The following is a 26,815-nucleotide window of genomic DNA, read 5'->3' as shown; positions in this document are numbered from 1 at the left end:
GATGCTGGTCGTTACCAGTGTCTTGTGCTGCTCAATATCGGCAGTTTTAAAACTCAGAGAGGAACATATCTGGAAGTGATAGGTGAGGATCAATGTTCAGATGGTGTCGCTGCCCTGATAATTCAATGGGAATAGGCTCTACCTAGTCCAGGAGCTCTCAGGTAGTCTCTTTATCCAGGGCTTTTTCAGTTGGCCTGAGGCAGGAGGCAGTAATAATAGACCATTCCACCATCATTTCTGCAATGTCCCGCAGACTCACACGCTCAGTCATTTGCTGTGTTCAAACTAGGAATAGGTAACAGAGAAAACATCACTGAGGATTCAAACTCCAACGTCCCTACCAATGAGAACCTTGCTCTATCAGCAGTGGGTGAAGAAAGAAGAACCAGTATTGACTGGGACTCCCTTAGAGGAAGAGACTTAGACAGGGCAGAATTTGTTAAGTGTATTCAAGAGGGTTTATTGAACAGTATATTGATAGTCCAGCTTAAGAAAGGGCTATAGTGGACATTGTTTTGACTAACGAGCCTGGCCAGGTAACTGACCATTCAATGGGAGAGCATTTTGGTAACAGTCATCGAATCACCTTGTGTTTAAGATAGCTATGAACAATGATAAGTCAGGACCTTGTGAAAAGGTACTAAATTGAGGAAGGGCAAATTACTTCAGTATTAGACAGGAGCTAGGGAGTGTTAATTGGGAAGAGCTGACATGTGGGAACTGTTTAAAGACCTGCTGGGGAGAGTTGAAGACCAGCATGTTCCAGGAAGGAGGAAGGATAAGGATAGCAAGAAAAGAGACCATTGGATAACAAGAGAAGCTGTGAATTTAGTCAAAAGGGAAAAAAGAAACGTATTAAGGTTTAAGAAGCTAAAATTGGACAGAGCCCATGAGGAATATAAGGAAAGCAGGAAAGTACTCAAACAAGAAATTAGGAGAGCAAAAGGGGCCAAGAAATTACTTTGGTAAGTAAAGTTAAAGAGAATTCCAAGGCATTTTATAGCTACATTAAAAACAAAAGGATAATAATGGAGAAGATAGGACCACTCAAAGATAAAGGAGGGGACTTGTGTTTGAAAGCAGAGAATGTGATGAGACTCTAAATAAGCATGTTGCATCAGTATTCACCCAGGAAAGGGATATGGAGGATGGTGAGATTTGTGTGGAGAGTGCTAATATGCTAGGGCATTTTGAAAGAAGAACATCTCTTGAAGAACATTAAGGTGGATAACTCTCCAAAGCCTAATGGTATCTACCCCATGTTATTGAGAGAGACAAGAGAGAAGATTGTTGGGACCTTGACCGAGATCTTTCTATCCTTGCTAGCCACTGAATAGTTCCTAGAGGACTGACAGGTTGCGAAAGTTGTTCCTCTGTTCAAGAAGGGAAATAGGAATAATATAGGAAACTACAGACCAATGAATCTCACATCATTTGTTGGGAAGCTATTGGAGAGAATTCTTAGCGATAGGATTGATGCATATTTGGAAAGGCATGGTCTATTTATGAAAAATCATTCATGTTTTACTAAATTGATTGAGCATTTTTGAAGGGGTGATGAAGGTGATTGATGAGAGTAGAGCAGTGGATATTGTTTAAATGAATTAAGATGCATGGGATTCATGGAGACCTGGCTGTGTCGATTCAGAATTGGCTTGTCAAATGAAGACAGAGGGCAGTGGTAGAAGGTTGTTTTTCAGGCTAGATGTCTGTAACTAGTGGAGTTCCACAGAGATCCATGCTGGGACTTCTGCTGTTTGTGATACATAAACAAATGGCTTTGAAGAAAATGTAGATGGGTGGGTTAATAAGTTTGCAGATGATACAAAGGTTGGTGGAGTTATGGATAGTGTAGAATGTTGTCAAAGGATACAGTAGGATGTAGATCAATTGCAGATATGGGCAGAGAAATGGCAGATGGAGTTTAATCCAGGTAGGTGTGATTACACTTTGGGAGATCAAATGTTAATGGCAGGGCTCTGAAAGGCATTGATGTACAGAAGGACGTTGTGATTCAAGTCCATAGCTCCCTGAAAATAGCCACACAAGTTGACAGGATGGTAAAGAAGACATATGGCATGCTTTCTTTTATGGGTCAGATAATTGAGGACAGGAGTCAGAATGTCATGTTGCAGCTTTATAAGACTTTGGTTTTAGATTACTTACAGTGTGGAAACAGGCCCTTCGGCCCAACAACTCCACACCGACCCGCCATCCACCCATACCCATTCCCCTACACCTAACACTACAGGCAATTTAGCATGGCCAATTCACCTAACCTGCACATTTTTGTACTGTGGGAGGAAACCGGAGCAAACACACGCAGACACATGGAGAATGTGGAAACTCCACACAGACAGTCACCTGAGGTGGGAATTGAACCCGGGTCTCTGGTACTGTGAGGCAGCAGTGCTAACCACTGTGCCACTTAGAGTTAGGCCACACTTAGAGTATTGCTTTCAGTTCTGTTGCCAAGTTACAGAAAGGATGTGGAGGCTTTGGAGAGGATGCAGATGATATGTATTTGCTGCTGATTTTCACCATGATGGTAGAGGTCACTAATTTAGAAGGTGTTGATGGAGGAAGTGTTGGTGCCTTACTGCAATGTATTTTGTAGTAACTTTTATTCCCACAATGGTGTTAGGATCAGAGTTCCAGAATTTTGACCCCATGACCGTAACAGAGCAGCAATATATTTTCTTGCATTCTTCCAGGCAAGTGGGGAGTATTCCATCATACTCCTGACTGATCAATAGGCCTTAATATGTTAATTTACAGGATACCTAGTCTCTGACCTGTTCTTAGAGCCACAGTTTCATTCACTTGCTGGGTTTATTCCTTGTCCAGAACTCAGTGAGCCATTCATGGGGCAGTTAAGAGTCAACATCACTGCAGGGGAATGATAGCAGATCTCCCTAAGAGACATGCATGGCCCAGATGGGTTTTCTTTTATGATGATGGAAACATGTTCATTATGCAATTAGTTTTTAGTTCCAGACATTTTCAATTCAAATTTCACAATCTGCCAAGGATTGGAATAGTTCACAAGGACATTAACTTCAGGAGAAGGCAGCTCCCCTCATTTTCACCTCAGCCACTAGAGAGAGAAGATAGCAACATTCAGCCAATGTGAGCTGAAGGTTCCTTCACCCTGAGACATGCTCATCCAATGAGGGTTCAGGACATAGAAGATAGAACTGTACAACACAGGAACGGCCCTTCGGCCCACAATATTGTGCCAAACATGACACCAAATGAAACTAATCTTTTCAGCCTGCTATTGGTTCATACCCTCCATTTCTTGTGTATTCACGTACTTATGTAAAAGTCCCTTAAATGCCTCTGTTGTACCTGCCTCCACCACCACCCTGGCTGTGCATCCTGACTTGGAACTATATTTATCTTGCAATTGTTCAAAGGGATGTGAGCACCACATGCTCAGTCAGCCTTCATTGGCCATCCCTAATTGCCCTGGAGAAGGGAATGATGAGCTGCCTTCTTGAACTGCTGTATTCCGTCATGATGCAGTTGTTAAAAGAGTTCCAGGATTTTGCCCCAGTGATACTGACAGAATGGTGAAATATTTCTAAATCAGGATGGTGCACATCTTGGAGGATAGCTTGTAGGTGGTGATGTTCTTCATCCCATGTTGATCAGTGAATATTCATCCCCACTTCTGACCTTTTGATGGAGGGAAAGTCATCGATGAAGCAGTTGAAGATGGTTGGGCCTAGGATACTACCCTGAAGAACTTCTGCAGATAGATCCTGGAGCTGAGATGACCGACCTATAAAAACCAAAACCATCTTCCTGTGTGCCAGGTATGACTCAAACCAATGGAAGTTTCTTCCCCAATTCCCATTGAGTTCAGTTTTGCTCAGGTTCCTTGATGCTTCACATGCTTGACTGTGGCCTTGATGTTAAGGGCAGTCACTCACATTTTCCATCACTCCACTGATGATCGAGAGTGCACGGAAAGATCAGTAATTGGCCTAATCAGACTCACTTCGCTTTTTGTGTACATGACATACCCAGGCAGCTTTCCAAATTGTTAAGGAAATCCCAGTGTTGTAACTGTACTGAACCAGCTAGTACAGCAATTGTCCACCACCATTCAGGACAGCTGAGCCATATGATCCATTGGTTATGTGATGGCTCTATTGTGTGGTGTTTCTGGCTGTAACAAGTAACAAATCCTGAAGGTTCTAGTTTCAGCGTGTAGGCCTCACATTTTTAGGTTTGCCTGATGTTGCTCACAGCATACTCACCTGGACTCTTCATTGATCTCCCAGTCTGATGGGAATGGTGGAGTGAGGAGTTAACATGGATCACGAGTTTACAGATTGTGGTTCCATGGGCTAACAATGTTATCTTTAAGTTGGGGACTTCATGTTGGGAACTCCCAGGGCAGTCCCCTCCCAAATGTGTATCACAGTGCCTCAATTTCTTCCAGGTGTGTCCTGCCAATGGGACAAGATATATCCAGGAATGGCAATGGTGGTGCCTGAGACATTGTGAGTTATGATTCCATGAGTTTGCCTATGTGAGGCTGTTAGTTGACCAGTCTGTGAGACAGCTCTTCCACTTTTTGCACTAGCTTCCAGATGTTAATGAGGAGGATGTTAATGAAAAGGATTTTACAGGATTGACACAGCTGTGACTGCGCTCATTGTTTTTGCTGCCTCACTCAATACAGGGTAGTCTGGTTCCATTCTTATCATATTGCCATTCCTTCAGTATTGTTTGGTCAAAATCCTGGAGCTCCATCCCTAAAATTACTGCAGGTAACCCCTACACCTCAGGGCTGCAGCATTTCAAGAAGACAGTTTCTCCTTGGCACTCAAGATGGACAATAAATACACATAACCTGAATCAGCGACAACCATGACCAAATAAAACATATTAAAAGAGACATTACTGAAATAAAGAAGGGTCTGAGGAGACTTGACCAGGCAGATTTTGAGAGGATACTTACTCTTGTGAGCAAAAGATGAACTGGTTTGAAAATAAGGGTTACCTGTTTAACGTATGGAATGAGGAAGCAGTCCATCCCTCAACTCACCTTTAAAGTACAAGCAGCAAAGAGCCACATGGTTGAATTATCCCTCCACCTGCACCCAAAATACTGAGACAAGTTTAGAAAAATGTAATCTGGACTACACGTTTAAATTAACCTGTATTTATTTCAAAGGTTGCAGGTAAGAGGTGGTGAATGGTCACATTAGGAATGACACCAGGGGGTTCTCCTTCACACAGAGCGTGATCAATATTTTGAATGTTATTGCTGGACAGAGTTTTTGGGAAAGGCTATAAAATAGTTGACCTTATTTAAAGAACATTAACTTTGAGCAATGGATGAAGGGTTCTGCATGAATGAATTTGGGAGGGTTCAATGGATTTCCTGATCTTCAAGCATCTTGTGATCAAGATCCTTAAATTGAGAGGTGGGGAGACATTTTAATCAGAATGACTATTGGAGGGGAATGTCTTGGATAGACCTGTTAGAGATATGAGTGGAGTTTGAATTGTTCATTTTATTGTGAAGTTGAAAGGAATGCATAAATTTAATCTCTGACTTCATCCAGTCTGATGTTTGTTCTATCCTCAGCTGCTCAGGGAGATGTCCCAGTGGTGAATGGGACAGTAGGAGATTCAGTTACTTTACCATGTTCCTTCAGGATCATGGGCCATCTCAACCTGAGTACTGTTACCTGGATGAGGAAGGAGCCCTATCAATGCATTGTTACATTTACAGTCCAACCACAAAAAAATTGGATAACTGTAAATGGTGGAAATCGATATGAGCTCATCGGGAATCCAAAGGAGGGAAATGCCTCGACCAGGATAAACCAGCTGAGTGTGAGGGACAATCACACTTACCTGTGTGTGGTGGAATACATATCATTACACGAAGATATTCAGTGTCTGATCCAGAAAGAGAGTCGGGTGCATGTCATACCCGGTAAGAAGCCATTCACACATTGTTCCATCTGTACAGGGCATGATGAGAATGTAAAAGATTCTGTGAACTTTCTTGTGATTTGGTTTTCTGATGAAAGGTCATTGAACTAAGATGTTAACCTTTTCTCTCCACAGGTGTTGTCTGGCCTGCTGAGTATTTACAGCATTTGATTCATTTTTCCAAACTTCCAGCATCTGCAGTATCTTGCTTTTGTGTTTTGCATTTGATTTTTTTAAATGTATTTTGATGTGTTGATCTTTTAAGGTGCACTCTGATATCAGTATGGAAAGATTTTGACACACTTAGAACATTCAATTCAATCTCCAATCCACCTAAAGTTATATTGATATTGAGATCATCTCCTAAAGCAGAAAGTTGCAATGGTTTAATGTGTCCCTCTTGGTTACAATGAAAGTGTTAACACCTTCATCAGGAATAGTTCCTTCAATGCAAGTTTTTCACTGCACTCATTGACTGCACATGACAATAAAGGCTATTTTACTACCAAATAAAGTTCCATCTGCCTGTAATTGACCATATCCCTCCAATTTATTCCACCAAATTTGATATCATTCAAAACTTACAAACCATGCTTTCTCTATTCTCATTCACATCATTGATATAAATGTCAAGCAAATGTGGACCCAGCATCGATCCCTGTGGAACACTACTGGTCACCGGCCTCCAATCCAAACTAGTCTCATCTGCATACAACTGGCCATATCCTTCCAAACTTTTCTTCTTCATGTACTTATATAAATGGCTTTTAAATGTTGTAACTGTACCCACAGCCATCACTTCCTCAGGAAATTAATTCTACACATGAGCCAATGCCCATATAAAAAAACATTTGCCCCTCATGTCTTTTTAAAATTTTTCTCCTCTCACCTGAAAGTCTTGAAATGCCCCACCCTAGGGAAAGGACACCTGCCATTCACCTTAACTATAACCCTCATAATTTTATAAACCTCTGAAATATCCTATGCTCCAGTGAAAAAAGTCCCAGTGTATTCAGACTCTCTTTATTGCTGAAACACTTCATTCCCAGCAACATCCTGGTAAATCTCTACAAAACCTTCTCCAGCTTAATAATATCCGTCCCACGACAGGGTAACCAGAACTGGACAGTACTCCTGAAGAGGCTTCACCGACATTCTGTACAACCTCAGCATAACGTCCCAACTCCTATACTCAAACATCTGAACAATGAAGACAAGCATGCTAAATAGCTTCTTAACCATCCTATCTATATATGATGCAAACTTCACAGAATTATGAACCTGAAAGCCAAGGTCTCTCTCTGTTCTACAGCACTACTGAAGGCTCTACTTTTAATTGTATAAGTCTTGCCTTTGCTTGTTTTACCAAAATGCAATACATCACATTTACCCAAATTAAATTCCATCTGCCACTCTTTAGCCCATTGACCCAATTGAGCAAGATCTCTCCATAATCTCAGATAACCTTCTTCACTGTCCAATGGACCACCATTTTTGGTGTCATTCACATCTTACTGACTGTGTTTTCTATATTCTCATCTGCATCATTTATATAAATGACAAACAAAAGTGGACTTAGCACCGATCCCTGTGGAACACTGTCAGTCACAGGCCTCCAGTCTGAAAAATAGCCCTCCACAGTCAGTCTCTGTCTTCTGCTAATAAGCCAACTTTTTATCCAGTTGTCAAGCTCATCCTGAATCCCACATGATCTAACTTTTCTCATTAGTCTACCATATGGAACCTTGTCAAAGGCTTTATGAAAGTATAAGTAAACAATGTCTACTGCTCTGCCCTCATCAATCTTCTTGTTTATTTCTTTAAGAAACTCAGTCAAGTTTGTGAGACATGATTTCTGTCAGACAAAATCATGTTGACTATCCCTAATTATTCTTTGCCTCTCCACTTAAATCCAATCTTTCAGAATCACTTCTGACAACCTACCTACCACTGACATCAGACTCACATATCTGTAACTCCCTGGCTCCTCATTACATCCCTTCTTAAATAAAGGCACGACATTAGCCACTTCCCGGTCATTCAACACCCCAACAGAATTTTTTAGGTGATACAAATATTTCTGGAAAGGAACCCACAATTATTCTTTATATTGTGCAGGAGATTCATTTGAATTCAGTTATTTACATCGAAGGTATGATTCATTTTTATACTTGACTAGAACCTCAACATTTTTATTCATCCATTGTTATCTTATCCTACCATCCTTACTTTTAAATCTAACAGGAACATAAAGACTCTAAACTATTATTACCACACATTTGGAAGCCTCACACTTATCATACGTCCCTTTACTGTGAACACTCTATTCCACTCAAATTTTGTCTCAATCAATTAAAATTTTCCTTACTCCAATTAAAAACTTTAATTTTTAAAGAAGGCTTAGCCTTTTCCATAACTATGTTAAAACAAATAGAATTATGATCACTTTAGCATAAGTGTCCCCCTGCTATCATTTCAATTACTTGCTCTGTCTTATTACTCAAGAGAAGGTCAAGTTTTGCACTTACTGAGTTTTTCAGAAATATCTTCTCTACTTACAACGATAATATTTTCCTCAAGCTAAACCAAATTCCTCCTCCTCTTTTGCTTCTTTTTCTATACTTCTGATGGTATCTAAATCCCAGAACATTGAGCAGCGAGTCCTGTACATTCCTCAGCCAAGTTTCTGTAATAGATATGTCATCCCAATCCCATGTTCTCATACATGCCCCGAGTTCATCAGTCTTACTTGTAGGATCCCTTGCACTGAAATAAATTTAGTTTAATTCTTCAGATTTACTTTGTTCTCTGACTTGCTCTAGTCTGTCTTTTCAAATTAATTTGGTTTTTGTTTGCAGATTCAAAACCATCCTCATCTAACTTTCTATTTACTCTGCTGCTTAGGATCCCTCCACCTAGAAAAAAATTTCCAGTAATCCAAGAATCTGATTCCCTGAGCGTTACACCACTTCTTCAGTCTTTTCTCCTTTATCCTTTTTTCCCTCACTTGAGCTTAGCACTGGGAGTAAACCAAAGATTCTACTTTTGAGGATCTGTTTTTACAATCTTCTACCTAACCTCTTATATTCACTCTGTATAGCCTTAGTTTTTTTCCTAAATGTGCCATTCCTATCAATGTACACAATAACTTCTGCTTTTACATTCTCCCCTTTCTTGATATCAGGAAAGCAACATACTATCCTAGATTCATGTTCACTGCTGCAGAACCTCCTGTCTATGCCCTTGACAGGACAGTCCCCTATAGCAAATATTCTTTTAAATTTTATCAAACCCACCAAACATAAAATTCATTCTTAGTGCCCAAGATCTGATGTCTTCTATATTCCTCTGGGAGACTATCCTTTCAATAGGGCCCAAAATTCAATATCTCTTTGGGAGAGATATACCAACGGAAATCTTCTGAACTACCTTTTTGCCTTTCCTGACAGTCATCCATCTGACTGATCCTGATGTGTTATGACTTCTCTAAATCTACAAGCCACTTAACTCTGTCTCTTGTATGCCCTCAATGTCATTAAGCTGAAAAATAGGCAGCTTACAAGAGCTTATATATATAAATTAGACTAAGCATGCAAAAAAATAAGAGCATATAAATCTGAATAAAAATCAAATGTATAAACCTTCAATAAATTCACCCACTTCGCTGAACAAATGAACAATGACTCCTGCACAAATCACCCAGCAGATAGCTTTCAATCTTCTGATGAAAAACATCCCACCTGTCAGCCTCTCCAAAAACTCTGTAAACACAGCTGCTGAATGTAGAAAACATCTAGATCCTACAGACAGAAAGCAGCCATCTCTCCCGCTCCCACATCACCATGGAAATAAGGATGGAAAAACTGAGAAAGCTGAAAAGAAAGATAAGCAAAAATTTAAGTTCACCTGATTACTCATTGAGTCTCACAGCACAGAGAGCAGCAATGCATCATGGCAAAAAACCGAAGGGACAGTGACAGAGAAAGATTTTTCCATCTTGTGGTCAGTTCTTTGATTTTCAGAATTTTATTTACCCTGCCTATATTATTCTTTTCATTCTTGGTAGAAATATGAACTGTTTATCTTTTCTCTGTCTTAATTGTGATTAGTCTGTGTTTGTTGGGGGGTGGGGGTCAGGGGTCACTGCAGTTATTACTGTAAATTAATTGATGGAATTATTTTAACTGAAGATTGCTGATATGGTTCCCTACTGTTCTGAGTAGTGATAAGTCAAGCAGTTTGGGTGTTGGTGATCTCATTGGGATTTTAGTACATTTGAACAGTTACTGACAATGGGTGGAAGAGCAAGACATGGTTATTGACACACTATTCCCTGTTCAGTCATGACATTCATTGTCCTGGTTTTGTGCAACTGACTGTCTCCCTTGGGAATTTCTGAGGGCATTTTAGGGTCAAATCTGTTGCTGTTGGACTGGAGTCACAATTAGGCCAGACCACATAAGAATGGCATTTCCCTTCTCTAAAAAATATCAGTCGACCAGATGGATTTTTTTCCAACAATTGACGATGGTTTCATGGTTACCATTTAATTACAAATGAAATAACGGAATTGAAATTCCAGCAGCTGCCAAGGTGGGTACTGAAACTTTGGATTGCTTATGAATAGACATTACCACTGCCTCTCATTACAAATGCCAATCCTGTTTCAACTAAATAACAGACTCAAATCAAAGTCTCAGTTTCAGTTCTGCACGCTGATATCCTTCCCAGTGCTGTGTTCATATCCCCTGCCTCTTTCTCTCCCCTGACAGAGGATTCTGTTAAAGGTTGGTCAATGACAGTCGCGGATGGAGTGAGGGCTGAGGAAGGAGGAACCGCTGTCTTACCCTGCAGCTTTACCCACCCTGACACCAATCTCACACTCATTGGCTCCGTGATATGGATTAAATCTGACACAGGTGTTATCTTTAAGTGTACATATTCTGAAACAGACCATTCCCAGGGTGAGCTGTGTGAGAATGTGACTCAGCAAGACAGTGGGAATCGATTCAGATTCGTGGGGAACCTCAGCAACAATGACATCTCAATAATGATGGATGGACTGAGCCAGGAGGATGCTGGTCCCTATCTGTGTCGTGTGGAGCTCAACATTGGCAGTTTTCAAACACAGTCTCCAACAAAGCTGGAAATTGAAGGTAAGAAAGAATGTTTAAGTGTTACCTCTGCCCTCACAGCTCAATGAAGAGAGGCTCCACCTGGTCCAGGAGCATTCAGGTTGGCTTCTTGGCTCTTTCAGTTGGTCTGAGGCAGGAAGCAGTGAGAGGGGAGAGAGCAAGAGGGAGAGAGATGAGGCTGGGATTTATAGACCATTTCTGAAACCGCCCACATCCTCTCACGCACCCACTCCTTTGCCATCTTTGTACAGGCTTCAGTGGTCTGTTATAGGAAGCAGACAGAACATCACCAACATCCATGCTTCAAGGTCCCCACTGCCTCCATGCTCCTGTGGGCAATGTAGAATCCAGGATGCAGTTTTAAAGGATGTATCTAGAAAAAGGAAGCTAGCGGTCTGTGTGCATCGGTGTTTGAAGATGTCAGGACATAGTAAAAGAGTGATTGGAAAAAAAATGGGATTCACAGGCTTCAAAAACTAGGTGTTGAGAACTGAGGCAGCTGAAGCATTGTAGAAGGCCAGTCAGCCCATTGACCCTGTTCCACCTTTCAATAGTGAGTGTACTAATAAACATCAAATTACACTTCACTGATTTTTCTCCACAACTGATTCCCATACTGAATAAACTTGGTCTCTCTCAACCCTGACTATACTTAAGGACTCAATATTAACTGTTGTCTGTGGCACAGAAGTCCAAATATTCATTACCTTCTTGGAGACGACATTCTTCTTGTCTTAAATGTGCAACTGTCTTGGTCCAGGCCAGACCCCCTCAAACATTTCAAGAAAATAACCCAGACCCTAACTCTGCCTATTGTGTAGGTGTAACATGGATATTCCAGGAGGGACACAGGGGTTTGAACTACATAGTTTTAAGCAAAATAGAATTTAATTTCAAGAGTACAGAATTTAAAGACAGCAGAAGACCGAATAACTTAACCTATCCAAAACCCCAACAGATTATCACAAGTTCATGATGCTGTTCCAAATACTTACAACAATCCCCATAAACACCCATTGGCACAAAAGGTAAAATCAAGCACAGGGTCTTAGAGAGAGAGAGAGGACCAACCTGGACCTGTTTCTTTGAGTCCAGCAGCTTTTTCAACACAACTGCTAAAAACTAAACCAAACCAGAGAGGCTGAGTTGGGAGAACTGGCCACGCCCCTTTCATTGTACAAGTTTTTTTTTTAACTTGAAAGCCTTCTGCTTGAGGCAATATCGGTTAGCTACAATCAAATTGACCCTGAAACTCTTCAAACTCAGACCTTTCAGAGTCTATGTATTTTACGACCTCACTGAAAAAAAGATAAAGACAACATAACCTTGTTAAAGGAGTAGCATTGACATAAACCCATCATTCTGCCATCATTCTGAGATTATACCCTCTGTTCCTAGACTCTCCTACAAGATCAACAATCATTCTGCATCTACCCAGTCAAATATGCAAAGAATCTTTTATGTTTCAATGAAGTCACTTCTCAGTCTTCTGTATTCCAATAAGTACAGACCCAATCTTCTCAGACTCTTTCCTCCATTCTTGGCATCAAATTAGTGAAACCTCTCTGCCAGTTTAACTTTCCTTTGAAAAGGGACCAAAACTATTCACAGTATTCCAGCACTTGGCAAAACCTCCTTACTTTTACATTCCATTCCTTTTGAAACAAAGGTCAACATTCCATTTAGCTTACCTACTACCTGCTGAGCTTGGATGTGATTCATGAAACTCTCAAATCCCTCTGTTCTGTCACCTTCTGCAGGCTTTCTCTGTTTCAATAATATTCAGCTCCTTTTTTCTTCCATCTAAAATGCGTAATCTCACATTTTCTATGTTACATTCCACATGCCAAGTGTTTCCCACTCATTTAATCTGTCTATATCTCTCTGCAGCTACTTTGTTTTATTCTCATTACATGCCTACTTTTTTGTCATCAGCAAACATGGCTACAGTTGTTCATGTATCTCATCCAAGACACTAACATATGTTGGAAATAAATGTGGTTCTAGCACAGATCCTTGAGGCACACCACTAATTACAGGTAGCTGGCCTGAAACCACCCCCTGATCCCAACACTCTGTTTTCCATTAGTTAATCAATCCTCAATCCATTCTAATATACTATCACCAGCATTATTGAATCTAATCTTATTAGGGAGTTTAATGTTTTGCTACTTGTGAAATGGTTTCTGAAAATCCAAACATATAACATCCATTCATTCCCCTTTATGTATCCAGCTTGTAACCACCTCAAAGAATTCAAGTAAATTTGTAAGGCATAATTTCCTCCTCATGAAGTTATGCTGACTCTACTTGATCATATTATCCATTTCTACATGCCCAATGATTATAACCTTAATAATAGACTCCAACATTTTCACAATAACAGGCATTAACTAACTGGTCTATGATTACCTGTTTTATTTTTATCTCATTTACTTTAAAAACAAAGATGTTATATTGGCAGAGTTCCAATTCTCTAGCACTTTTCCAGAATCTAATGCTTCTGGAAGGTTGGTACCCATGCATCTATTGTCTCTGTAGCCACTTCCTTTAATATCCCAGGTTGCTTCACATCAAGTCCAGGGGCCCACTTCATCCTTAACACCATCACTTTCCCTAACACTTCTTCCTCTCACGATAGTTGTTGTATTTATTTTTTTTTTAACTGCTTGAATATTTATTAAAATTGGGACAAAATTAGTGTCTTCCACTGTGAAAACGCCTCTGCAATTTCTTCGTTCCCCATTATTATTTCCCACACTTATCCTTTGAGGGCCCTATGTTCACTCTAGCTTTTTTCTTCTTTTTTATTGATTTAAAGTAAGTCTTGCTCTCCGATCTGATATTAATTGCTAGTTTACCTGCAAAGTGTATTCTCTCCTGCTTTATTATTTTTCCATCATGTTTTGTTGGTGGTTAAAATTTTCCCAATTCTCGTTTTACCACGAATGTTTGCTATGTTGTATTTTTTTTTCCAACCTGATGCTATACTAACTTCTCTCATTAATCCTGATTGTCTTATCAACTTCCTAGAATGCTTCTCCTCACTGGGTAACAACTTTGCGGTGAGCCATGAGCTATTTCCTTAAAAGCCTGTCATTGTTCCTTAGCCATTTTTACTGCTAAACTTCTTCTGCAGCCCGCTCCATCGAGTTCTGTCCTCATTCATTTATAATTACCCTTTTATAAGCTAAGCACAGTTACTTCCAACCTAACTTTCTCCCTTTCAAACTGAACAATAAGTTCTAACATAATATGGTCACTGTTTTCAGGGTATCTTTCACTCTGGCATCATTGACTAAACCTGAATCATGATACATCACCAAATCCAAAATAGCCTCATTACTTGATGGATCCACAACATATTGAACTCAGAAACTGTCTTGAATATGTTCTATGAATTCTTCTTTATGGCTCCCTCTGCTAATCTGATTATCCCAATGTACATGATTAATGTACTACCTTTGTTACATGCTCTTACTATCTCCTGACTTACTTTGTTTCCCACCGTGTAGCTCCTGTTATGGGGCTTTTGGATTAGCATCCTATCAGCATCTTCTTTGCATTTTTGTTTCTTATCTCCATTCATATGATGTGCTGACCTGACCTGCTGTGTTTTTCCAGCACCACAGTCTCGACATATTGTGTGCCGATCCATAGAATCATAGAATCAAACAGAACAGGAGAGGCCCTTTAGCTGCTGGATCCCAACAAAGAAAAAAATCCCTAAATCTACACGTACCCCATTTTCCAGCATTCGGGCCGTGCCTTCAATGTTATGAAGTTGCAGCTGCTGATCCAAGTACTTTTTAAATGTTGTCAGACCCTCCTAGGCAGTGCAATCCAAATTTCAACCACCTTCTCTGTACAAAAAGGGTCTCCTCAAATCCCTTCTGATCCCACTGGCTTTCATGTTAAACTTATGCCCCATCATCTTGATGTTTCAGTTAAGTGGCTGCACAACTGTAAACATTAGTATTGCTTCAGTTATGCCTCAACTCAAGTATTGTGTCCAGGTCTGTCACCACACATGAGGAAGAACCTGAAAGTTCTTGAGAGAGTGCAGAGATTTACCAGATTTATAACAGGGATGGCCTGTGAAAGTTTCAGGTGGGGGTCAGAGACTTGTTTTAGTTACAAGGTTTGAGAAGCAAGTATTATTCTCCTTGGAGCTAAGGAAATTGATGGGTGTTTTGACTGAAGTGCAAGAAGATAATAGCAGTCAAAGAGAAAATAGAGAAGCAAAAGGTCTATTCATAAGCATTTGGGACTAGGATGCAGATCTTAGATTTTGGGCCAGAGGTGCAGAGGGAATGTGAGAGAGGAATGTTTACACAGTGAATGCTGATGACTGACAGTCACCAACATCAAGGGAGGTACATGTGGAAGCAGTCGTTGATTTCAAAAGAAAACCAGGCAGACACTTGAAGGGAATAAACTGGCACGCCTTGGTGGAATTGAGTGATTTTTCTATGAGGTAGCAAGGACCTGGTAGGCAGAATTACCTCCTTTTTTGTCGATTGGCATTGGTTGAGGACAAGATAGGCCAAATGCTTCCCAATCCCTCATTGGGTAAACACATTGTGAAACATAAGGTCTCCTTGGCCGAAAATAAGTAAAAAGCCACCTCTCTGACTCCTATTGGTTGAGAATTTCAGAGTGTTGTTACCTGCCCATCCTGATTGGTTCAGAGTCAGATAGGGTCAACTTGTTGCTGAAGATTGAGAAGTGACTTTATTGAAACTTGCAAGATCCTGAGGGGTCTTGAGGGAGTAGATCCTGAGAGGATGTGGGTGGAATCTGAAACTCATTTCACATTAGGATGGAGATGGGGAGAGACTCCCTCTTTCAAAGGATGATTAATTTATAAAGGTGGTACAGCATAGGGCTAATTCCTTTCCCCCACCACATGATGAGGTAGTGAGTATTGCAGGAAATTTTAAACTTGAATAGAATTCAATCAAACTGTGTTCATGGCACAGGTCATGGTTTGAGTTAGGAAAAAGTTACGTTCAGGTTAATATCAGAAATGTTTCCCTTCACGCAGACATGTGTTCAATCATTGTTATAGGATTTCTGGACAGAGTGAAGGCACACAGGTGGAGTATAAGACTGGGGAACAATAATCCACATATTTTGTGAAGGTGGGAGGGATGTTGTGTCCTGGACAAATGAATTTAGGGTGGGCTCAGTGAATTTTCCAATCTGTAAGAATTTCAAGATTAGGAGACGCAAAATGAGGAGATCGAGAATGAGAGATTTTCATCATGGTGAGTCTTTTAGGAGTCTATAAAAGCCTGGTTCAGACCTGCAAGAAACATGTGTTGGATATTTAATTACTTATTTCATTGTGAAGTTGAAAGAATTGTAAGAAACTTAAACTAGAAATTCTGCACACTGACTTCATCCATCCTGATGTTTGTCCTTTCCTCAGCTACTCAGGGAAATGTCTCAGTGGTGAGTGGGACAGAGGGAGATTCAGTTACTTTACCCTGTATCTTCAGGAGCTGGGACTCCCACACCCTGACCACTGTTACCTGGATGAGGAAGGAGCCCTACCAACACATCGTTACATTTACAGCCCAATCACAGGGAACTTGGACAACTGGACACGGTGGAAATCGGTACGAGCTCATCGGGAACCCAGAGGAGGGAAACGCCTCGACCAGGATAAACCAGCTGAGTGTGAGGGACAATCACACTTACCTGTGTCATGTAGAATACAGGTCAAGACTCAATTCTCAGTATCTGATCCAGAAAGACACTCGGCTGCAGGTACATGGTAAGAAATTCTTCTACGCTGGAGGCAATGGCTAGTGGTATTATTGTTGGACTGTTAATCCAAAGACCTAGATAATGTTCTGGGGACCAGGGTTCAAATCCTACCTTGGCAGATGGTGAAATTTGAAATCAATAAAATTCTCAAAGTAAGAATTGAAAGATGACTATGTGTGATCACTACATATTGTTGTAAGAGCCCATCTGATTTAGTAATGTCCTTTAGGGAAGGAAATTGCCCTTCTAGCCTGGTCCAGCCTACATGTGACTCAAGACCCATTGCAATGTGGCTGACTCTTAACTAGTAGGGATGGGCAATAAATGCTGGCCCAGCCAATGACACCCTGACCTTGTAACTGAATGAAGATTAAAAAGTCATTAGTCTAGAGAGGGTGTACAGTGAGAGTGTAACAGATTTGGTTTTCTGGTGAAAGGTTATTGAAATATTGGTCGGGCAAATCAAGACAGGATTTATACACTTAATGGTAAGGTCCTGGGAAGTGTTTATGAACAAAGAGACATTGGAGTGCAGGTTCTTAGTTCCTTGAAAGTGGAGTTGCAGATAGATAAAGTAGTGATACACTTGCCTTTGTTGGTCAGAGCACTGAGTATTATAGTTGGGAGGTCATGTTGTGGCTGTACAGGACATTGGTATTCCAAACTTTTGGAATACTGCATTCAATTCCGGACTTCCTGCTGTAAGAAAGATGTTAAACTTAGAAAAGTTTGAAAAAGATTTATAGGGTTTTGCCAGGGTTGGAGAGTTTGAGCTACAGGGAGAGGCTGAATGGGCTGGGGTTACTTTCCCTGGAGCATCATAGGCTGAGGGGAAACCTCATAGAAGTTTATAAAATCATGAGGGTCATGGATAGAGTGAATAAATCAAGGTCTTTTTCCCCAGCCTAGGGAAGTCCAGAACTAGAGGGTTTGAGGTGAGACAGGAAAGATTTAAAAGGGATGTAAGGGACAACGTCTTATTGCAGAGGGTAGTGCACACATGGAAATAGCTGCCAGAGGAAGTGATGGAGACTGGTACAATTACAACTTTTAAAAGGCATCTGGATGGATACATGAAGTTTGCTGATGACACCAAAATTGGAGATGTAGTGGACAGCGAAGAAAGTTACCTCAGATTACAACGGGATCTTGACCAGATGGGCCAAAGGGCTGAGAAGTGGCAGTTGGAGTTTATTTTAGATAAATGTGAGGTGCTGCATTTTGGGAAAGCAAATCTTAGCAGGACTTATACACTTAATGGTAAGGTCAGAGGGAGTGTTGCTGAACAAAGAGACCTTGGATTGCAGGTTCATAGCTCCTTGAAAGTGAAGTCGCAGATAGATAGGATAGTGAAGAAGGCGTTTGGTATGCTTTCCTTTATTGGTCAGAGTATTGGGTACAGGAGTTGGGAGGTCATATTGTGGCTGTACAGAACGTTGGTTAGGCCACTGTTGGAATATTGAGCACAATTCTGGTCTCCTTCCTATTGGAATGATGTTGTGAAACTTGAAAGGGTTCGTAAAAGATTTACAAGAATGTTGCCAGGGTTGGAGGATCTGAGCATAGGGAAAGGTTGAATAGGCCAGGGCGGTTTTCCCTGGAGCGTCGGAGGTTGACGGGTGACCTTACAGAGGTTTATAAAATCATGAGGGGCATGGATAGGATAAATAGACAGAGTCTTTTCTCTGGGGTGGGGGAGTCCAGAACTAGAGGGCATAGGTTTAGGGTGAGAGGGGAAAGATATAAATGAGACCTAAGGGGCAACTTTTTCACTCAGAGGGTGGTACATGTATGGAATGAGCGCCAGAGAATATGGTGGAATCTGGCACAATTGCAACATTTAAGAGGAATCTGGATGGTTATATGAATAGTAAATGCTTATGCTCGAAACGTCGAATTCTCTATTCCTGACATGCTGCCTGGCCTGCTGTGCTTTGACCAGCAACACATTTGCAGCGGTTATATGAATAGGAAGGGTTTGAAGAGATATTGGCCAGGTGCTGACAGGTGGGACTAGATTGAGTTGGGATATCTGGTCAGCATGGATGACTTGGACTGAAGGGTCTGTTTCTGTGCTGTACACCTCATGACTCTATGACAAGGAAAGGTTTAGAGGGGTATGGCCCAAATGCTGGCAAATGGGATGAGATTAATGTAGGATATCTGGATGGCATGGACAGGTTGGACTGAAAGGTTCTGTTTCCCTGCTTTACATCTCTATGACTATATGATACTCTAATTAAAATGTTAATCCTGTTTCTCTCCACGGATACTGTCGGGCCTGCTGAGTGTTTGCAGTATTTTTGTTTATTTCAAATTTCCAGAATCTGCAGTATTTTTGTTTTGTATTTCAAATTTGACTTTTAAAATATTTAATATAATTTGATGTGCTGATCCTTTAAGGTGCATTCTGATGTCAGAACATTCAGCTCAATTTCCAAACAACCCCAAACTATACTGACATTGAGTTCATCTTCTCAAGCAGGAAGGTGCAACAATCTAATGTGTCCCTCTTGGTGACAATTAAATTATACACACCTTCATCAGGAATAGTTCCATCAGTGCAAATACGTTCCCCCAGTGTCCATTTGATGTGAGGCATCACAGCCATGTGGAACCTATCCTAGCTTTACATTCACACATGGTGTATAAAGGGAAGTGGTGGTATACTGCTCCTGTCACTGGGCTACTAAACCACAAAACCCAAGTTGGGGCTATGGGTTCAAATCCCACTATAGCAGAATATAAAATTTTAAACATCTGAAATTTAAATGAAAACCTAATCTAATGGGTGCATTTGACCATTGCTGATATTTGGAAAAAACATCTCTGATTCAGTCATGCCTTTTAGGGAATCAAATCTCCATCCTCACATGGCCTGGCCTAAATGTAGGGCACAAGACAGGGGTGGATGGTACATCAGTGTCCAATAACCGAGTTTATTGTGTCAGGTCAGGGCAATGGGTGAGAGCTCTCTAGGTTGGGTTCGAGCCTGGGCAAGGAATAGCACCAGGTCCATGATTTCTGTCCCTTGCCCTGCCTACACATGACACCACACCTACAGCAAGCTGATGGACTATTAATTGCATTCTGTAATAGCCAAGCAAACAACTCAGTGATACTGAAGCTGCAAAATGTCAAAGGTAAAAAAATGAAACTGGACAGACCATCTGATACTGACCGATACACCAGAAATAGCATCAGGAAAAGTCACCCTGTTGTCCCTGCCACAGGCTCATTACAGTGTTGCAGCAAGGCTCAGCGCAAACTGGAACAACAGCATCTCATCTTCTGCTTGGGGACCCTGCAGCCTTCAGTACTCAATATCAAGTTCAGTAATTTTAGAACCTGAACACCCCCTTCTATGTCCTTTCCCCAACTCCACACCCCAGGCTGTTTTATCTAGTTTTGGTCCCCATTATCAGATTGTCTTTCTCCCTGGCAAACCATTATCCATTCCTTTGTCTGCCTAACTGTCTTTCTCACCTTCTGGGGTCTGTCTCCTCCTATCCTCTCATTCATTTCCCCCCATGCCCTTAGCAATTGTTAGTTCTAGGGAAGGGTCACTGGACTCAAAACCTTAATTCTACTTTCTGTCCACAGATGCTGAGTTTCTCCAGCAATTTCTTTTAATTCCTTCATAGAACCATCTGGGGTGCAGGAACACCAAGGAGGGGACACTATTGCTAATTCTTCACTCACTCAATCCGGGGGGAGCTGGAGTTAAATGCAGCCTTTACCATTTGCCCAAGTAGGGCCAGATGAGTCAGCACAAGATCTAGGAATGATTTAAAATATCTATCTAACACTATATTCTGTGTCACAGAATTAAACAGCCACCTCTTTCAGGAATTGCACTGATCTGTAATGCACTGCCTAAAAGGACGGTGGAAACAGATTCATTGCGGGCTCTTTCAGAAGACAAATTGGGATGTTTTTGGAAAGGAGCAAGTTAGAGGATTATAGGGAAGGACCGGGAAGAGGGACTAACTGGATTGCTCCATCAGAGAATGTCCAGTTTGTACATTTAATCTCATGTTCTGTAACCCTACTATAAGTTTCACTGCACTGAGATATTACTGACCAATGTCATTCTTGCTGTATTACAGTGAAGAAGACTGAGCCCACCACTGTAAATCCGCTGGTGATTTCATTGCTCATCGTCCTCCTCATCATCATCATCATCAGTGTCATCATCTTCATTGCCTTCAGGAAGAAAGGAGGTGGGTTCTGTAGAACACGAGGTAAAATAAAACAATATGGTTCTGCAACAAATGATGATCCTACATTAATTTTCCCTCACCAACTCTGTCCTCTTCAATACATTCTCTGAAAACATTGGCTTTTTTTCAGACATGGTGGAGGATGGGTATAGGTGGCCTGTTTGGTAGTATCAGCCACTCTCTGGTATCTGTCTCCTGTTTGAGCTTTCCCATGAGTGATTGAACACTGAGGCTGTTTCACAAGCAAAGTCATTCAAACCAATTCTATTGAACTCTGGATCAATCCCCATTCTACTCCCTATTACTGTCGAAACTCAATGCACCAAAATATCTTTTCATTCAATCCCATTTGACAAAATCCCAACAGACCACACCTTTTCCATTCATTCTCACTCAGCACAGAATCTCAGTTAAACAGAAAGGAAGCTGCAAATCAAAACAATTCCCCTATGTGTTTTTAGTGTTAAAATAAATTTGGAGAGGTTGCTGCATGAAGGCAGATAGTCTGAGTAACAGAGCTACATCTAGGGGTGGAATGGTAACATGGACTCCTCTTCGGGCCTGTGCAGTGGGTGCAATGTTCAGGCACTGATCTGTTTTGGGGCTGACCTCATGATCTATCTTTGCACTAGCTGATCAAATTGAACATCCAGGATATCTCAGCAATGTTGTAGACCTCAGACTCCTGAGTTCTATGATGTCATTTTGCGAAGTTCAAATTGTTATCTTTATCTTTATGGCCTCTCCCTCCCCATCTCTGTCGGTTGCAATTTGGCTTCAAATTGAGAGGTTTAAGTACAGCAGCAGGAATGTTTTTCAGCAATTGTATAGGGCCTTGGTAAGACCACATCTGGAGTATTGTGTGAGGTTTTAGTATCCTTATTTGAGGAAGGATTTTATGACGAGCGGGGGAGTGCAATGTTGGTTTTTCAAACGGATTCCTGGGGTTGCAGGATTGATATATGACAAGAGATTGGATCGGTTAGGATTTAGAAGAATGAGGGTGGGGACCTCAGGGAAACATATGAAATTTTGATAAGACTATACTTAGTGCAGGAAAGATTTTCCCAATAACTGGGGAGTCATGAACCAAAGGTCACTGTCTAAGAATATGAGGTAGGCCATTCAGGATTGAGATGAGGAGAAATTCCTTCACCCAGAAAGTGGTGAACCTATGGAATTCTCTGCCACAGAAAGCAAATGAGTTCAAAATATTGAGTATTTTTAAGAAGGAGTTAGATATAGTTCTTCAGGCTAAATTAATCAAATGGTATGAGGAGAAAGCAGGAACAAGGTCATGAAATGGATGATCAATCATGATCATATTGAATATTAAAGCATACATAGGGGGCTGAATGGCCTACTCCTGTTCCTATTTTCTACGTTATCAATGGCCTTCTGGACTTATAAGCACGGTGTATCCTAATGTTGTCTTTTCTCTGCAGCATCTTTTATTGCAACGATGTAACCTGCTATAACATGTTCAATATTAGCTTTTAACATTTTCTCTCTGTAGGATAAGCAGACTATCCTGTCATTTCCTGCTCTCTGCCTCCTCCTCTTTTTGAATAAAGGAGTTGCATTCATAATTTTCGAATGGAATGGTCCTTCCCTGGACCTAGGGAATTCTAGCAAATTGTCTTGTTCCTGTTTTTGCTGCCAAAGTGGATAACCTCATACTTAACACATTATCCTTCAACTGCAATGAATTTCCACTGAGCTTGTCCAAATTGTACTGAAGTATCTCTGTATCCTCTTCGCAGTTCACCCTCCCAACCAGCTTGCAGTATTTATTATTATTTGTTCTAAGTTTGTTTTTTTTTGTTTTAAAGTCAGTAGCATGTTGATTTTCTGCATGTCTAAGATTAATAACTGACTTGTGAGTACTGTTGTAGTCTTGGTGATTTCTTCTAAGAACAGATTTGAGGCCTAACTTTAGAATTGATGGATTTTTGTTTATCTTAGATTGTTTTATGGCCCAGCAAGATAAATAAAAGGACCATCAACGTTTTTTTAGAAATTTCTGGAACTTTTTTTGAAAGCTTCAAGGATATCCCCATAGTTTGGAGGAAGGTTTTTTTTAGCTTTGCTCTGTTTGAATAGTCCTGTGAAATCCTTTGATGAATATGGCAGTATTTACCTTCATTAATGAGAAGGGAAGGGCATACTGAACTATTTTACTTTAAAGTGAAGAGTTAGTGTTAGTAACAGACTACAAATCTAAGGACAAAACCCTGAAGAAGTTACTTAAAACTGAGTGCACTTAAACTTAGCTGTATCTAGTTCCAGGAAGAACTATGTGCATTTTCAACTGACAAGTTTAAATTGCAATGGCTTAAATCTACCAAAGTGATATAAACAAGTATTGTGGTGAGCGTGTAGCATGAGTAGTATTTTTGGGTACTATGCAATTTGTGTTTTTGATCACTGCACCAGTGAATATGTTTGGGTACAATGAAAAAGCTTTTATTGTTTTATAATTTACAAACAGTGTTTTGGCACTATTTGGATCATGCTTTCTTCTTTAAAATCTTTGAATTTTTATCAGATGTAGGTAGTTTGATTTATTCTATTGCATCTTCATTTTTTTCTGAATAAACTTCTGTTTTACATTAAAGCAAAATGTGTAGTAATGTGTACTTATCTTTCACAGAGAGAAAATTTCATTATAAGCCAACAAATATGTAAATATTATCTAGCAAGCCAGGTTGTGTGTCTGGTTGTGACTTGTCCAGTAATAACTGGGATTACAACAATATTCTCTCTTACCTTGTCTCTGCTCTTTGAGGCAACACACCTTCCTACGTCTGATCATTTGTTCCCACTGATCATCTTAAAACACTCTAACCTGACTTGGTAAATTACAGATGTTAGGCTGAGCTACATCAGACACACTTGAATAAAGGGTGTAAGTATCACAAAACATTCTGAGTTCAGTCCAAACCATGCATTTTGGGTAGATTGTTGAGAAGTCATGGTTTTGCTTGAAACACTTCCAACTGTGGAGACAAAGCAGTAAATTTGTTCATAACACAACAAACATTTAACAATCACTTTTGTCTCTTTAGGGTTTCCACGGCAAATCGAGCTGATCACATTTTCAAGAAGGTAGGATAATTAATGATTGATGCAAGATTGATGACAGAAATGTTCTGTTTGAGGATTGAATTGAACACTCTTGCTCACAGACAGAATGCAGCCCATTGCTGATGAGCTGCTAATATGCTTTGTCCTTTTAAGAAGCTGCTCAAAAACTCAGAGTGGGAGAGTGATCTCAACAGACTGAAGTAAATGACAGGTTCATCGTTTTGATCAGAATCTGTCAATTTCCAGCTTTTTGCAAATCTCCACCTCCAGATTCACCTGTGATTACCCTTTTCCCAAATTAACCTGCAATTCACCCTCATGTAAAATTAAAAAGTTGCTCATTTTCATCACAGCAGATACTTTGAGTTTTAATGAATGTTTTATGGAGGAAAAGAATGAAATGTTGTCACTTGCAGTTTTTGTGAAATTTACTATTTTCTCCAAGCAGCTGTATTTTCACAGGATGGGGATGTAATTTCCTGATCATTCTTCTTTTTCCAAGATTTCCAAGCCCCGTGACATCTCCAAAGTTACAGCAGATGAGAAGCCCCTGCAGGAATTGCCTCTCATCTCCAATACTCTTCCTCCCTATCCCGTAACTAGCTGAACAAAGCTGACCTAGAGTTGCCTGGAATCATTCGTTTATCACTGTGATTCCTGACAGTTTTTGAAGCCATCCCTGTGTTACAGCTGCTGACTAAACCATGGATTCTATGAGTGCCAGTCACATTCTGGTACCAAATTAAGACAGTTTCCGGTGATGGATTATTCAAGGGTGAGGTGGGAGATTGGTGTCTAAGTCTGAACATCATTTTTATTCACAGAGGGACATGGGCATCTCTAGCTGGGCCAGCATTTATTACCCATCCCTAGTTGCCCTTGAGAAGGTGATGGTGAGTTGCCCTCTTCAACTGCTGCAGTCCACGTGCTGTTGGTAGAGCCACAGTGCCTTTAGGGAAGGAATTCCAGAACTTTGACCCAGTGACATTTCACTACCACCTTCTCAAGGGTAACCAGGACCAGTCAGTGACCCCCATGATCGGAATTATCAAAAAACACATGATGCTTTTAGCTGCGTCCTGGGGTTTTACCATTTGCTTCCTTGGTATATTCATGATCCTTGTGTGTTTTTCAGAAATGATCCAGGTTCGTCCAGCATTCCTGAGACTGCTCAGGCCCAACAGCCATCTGAACCAGGTACTAGTTGTACTCTAACTGACCGATCAATGTCCATTTTAGACACTGTAACAGAGAGAATGTGAAGCATAAATACAATGGGAATCCTGGACAGACATGTAGTGGCAGAGTGTCACCGTCACTGTCCAGGTTATGTACTGACTGCAAGGGTTGACTCCCTTGATTGACGAACTTTCTAACTTACTGACCATTCAATGTAACCGAGTGAAAAGCAATGTGTTTCCTGTTGAGACCGTCTCTACTTTTTTTTTGAGTTTCCTCATTGTTCCTCAGTTATGGAAGTGAGTTAAAGTTGAGAATTGAATATTCACTTTGAACATCAGCTTGTTTCTCAAAAGAGGAGAGAACAAATGGGAAATGTTTGCTGTTGGAATCTGGCCTGGAAGAATAGTACATATCAATTTGTTATCATCAGCAATGACTAGCTGATGAGTATGGTCATCTACTAAGGAAATCCTGTGTCACTGGTCATGGGTTCTGTGAGTCGTTGTGTAGATGATAAGCCTGATCCGAGAGCCACTTCTCCAATTGTACATTTGATAGGTGTTTCCAGGAGGTCCTTGGCCTTGATCCCATTGACATTCCTTTCTCCAATTCATTCTCCATACTTACCTTGCTGTTGGGTGTTCTCAACAAATTCATAGAGGAGTTTTCTCCAAGTCAGTTTCTTTTGAATGAGAGGTCCCCATGCATTGACATCTATTTCTTCAGGGAAATCTTCCTGGAGACTTTGAGCTGCTTCCCTTGTCCTTTGATCCTTGGTAAGTACCATCAGCACTGAGGCAGGACACTCTACATCAGCCAGGAGGAGAGGCATCAGCTTCCTTGGAGCAGCTAATAGCTGGTTAATTACTGCTCTAAGGACACTGTAGATGAACTGAGTTGGGTCTAAGCTTAGGTACTGACCACTGTTTGGCGTTGGCTTGGTTAATCAAGTCAGAATCGGTGCTGGCCATATGTTGAGAATAGAAGTGAAAAACATAACCAAGTGGCCCTGATTGGAATCGTTGCACGGTTGGGATGGGAGTGTGAGTTAATGGTTTGCAGGATGAGGGAAATTGTAATTTTGTTTTGGAAACTTCCCAACTAAGTTTTTTTTTGGTTTTTCTCTCCCTAGGTAATCTCCAGTCATCAACTTGTTGAAAGATCTGTGAAAAGAGTCCCAGTCTGTGAGACATAAAGAAAAGTCTCCGGAAATCTGCAGAAGCTGCATTGACCAGTGACTGGAATTCAAGAAAGATATGCAGTCCTATGTGCCTGTAATATAACCAGTGTCCAAAGGTTTCATGGAAGCATTGATTGTTAAAATGGTTATTGAGCTACAAAATTGCAATTCTTTTATCTTTTAATTTTTCCCTTACGTTTGTGCGTGAGTCTGTATGACTATGCATGTGATGTCTGATTGCATGTTAATTATCAAAGCAGCTTGGGCTACAT

General features: G+C 40.7%; 1 protein-coding gene across 1 annotated transcript; it reads left to right on the top strand.

Annotated features, from left to right (window-relative positions):
• On the top strand, nt 1–26,815 carry LOC132826513 (uncharacterized). Its single transcript, XM_060842478.1, has 8 exons — nt 1–82; nt 5,609–5,962; nt 10,734–11,117; nt 16,531–16,878; nt 20,981–21,094; nt 24,163–24,202; nt 25,317–25,378; nt 26,496–26,815. The coding sequence occupies exons 2-8, from the start codon at nt 5,683–5,685 to the stop codon at nt 26,519–26,521; spliced, it is 1,254 nt and encodes a 417-aa protein (XP_060698461.1). The 5' UTR covers nt 1–82; nt 5,609–5,682; the 3' UTR covers nt 26,522–26,815.

The sequence above is a fragment of the Hemiscyllium ocellatum genome, chromosome 2 (assembly GCF_020745735.1).
Source record: "Hemiscyllium ocellatum isolate sHemOce1 chromosome 2, sHemOce1.pat.X.cur, whole genome shotgun sequence".
NCBI lineage: Eukaryota > Metazoa > Chordata > Chondrichthyes > Orectolobiformes > Hemiscylliidae > Hemiscyllium > Hemiscyllium ocellatum.
Note: the sequence above shows the minus strand (reverse complement) of the source record. Positions and strands in the feature narration are given on the sequence as shown.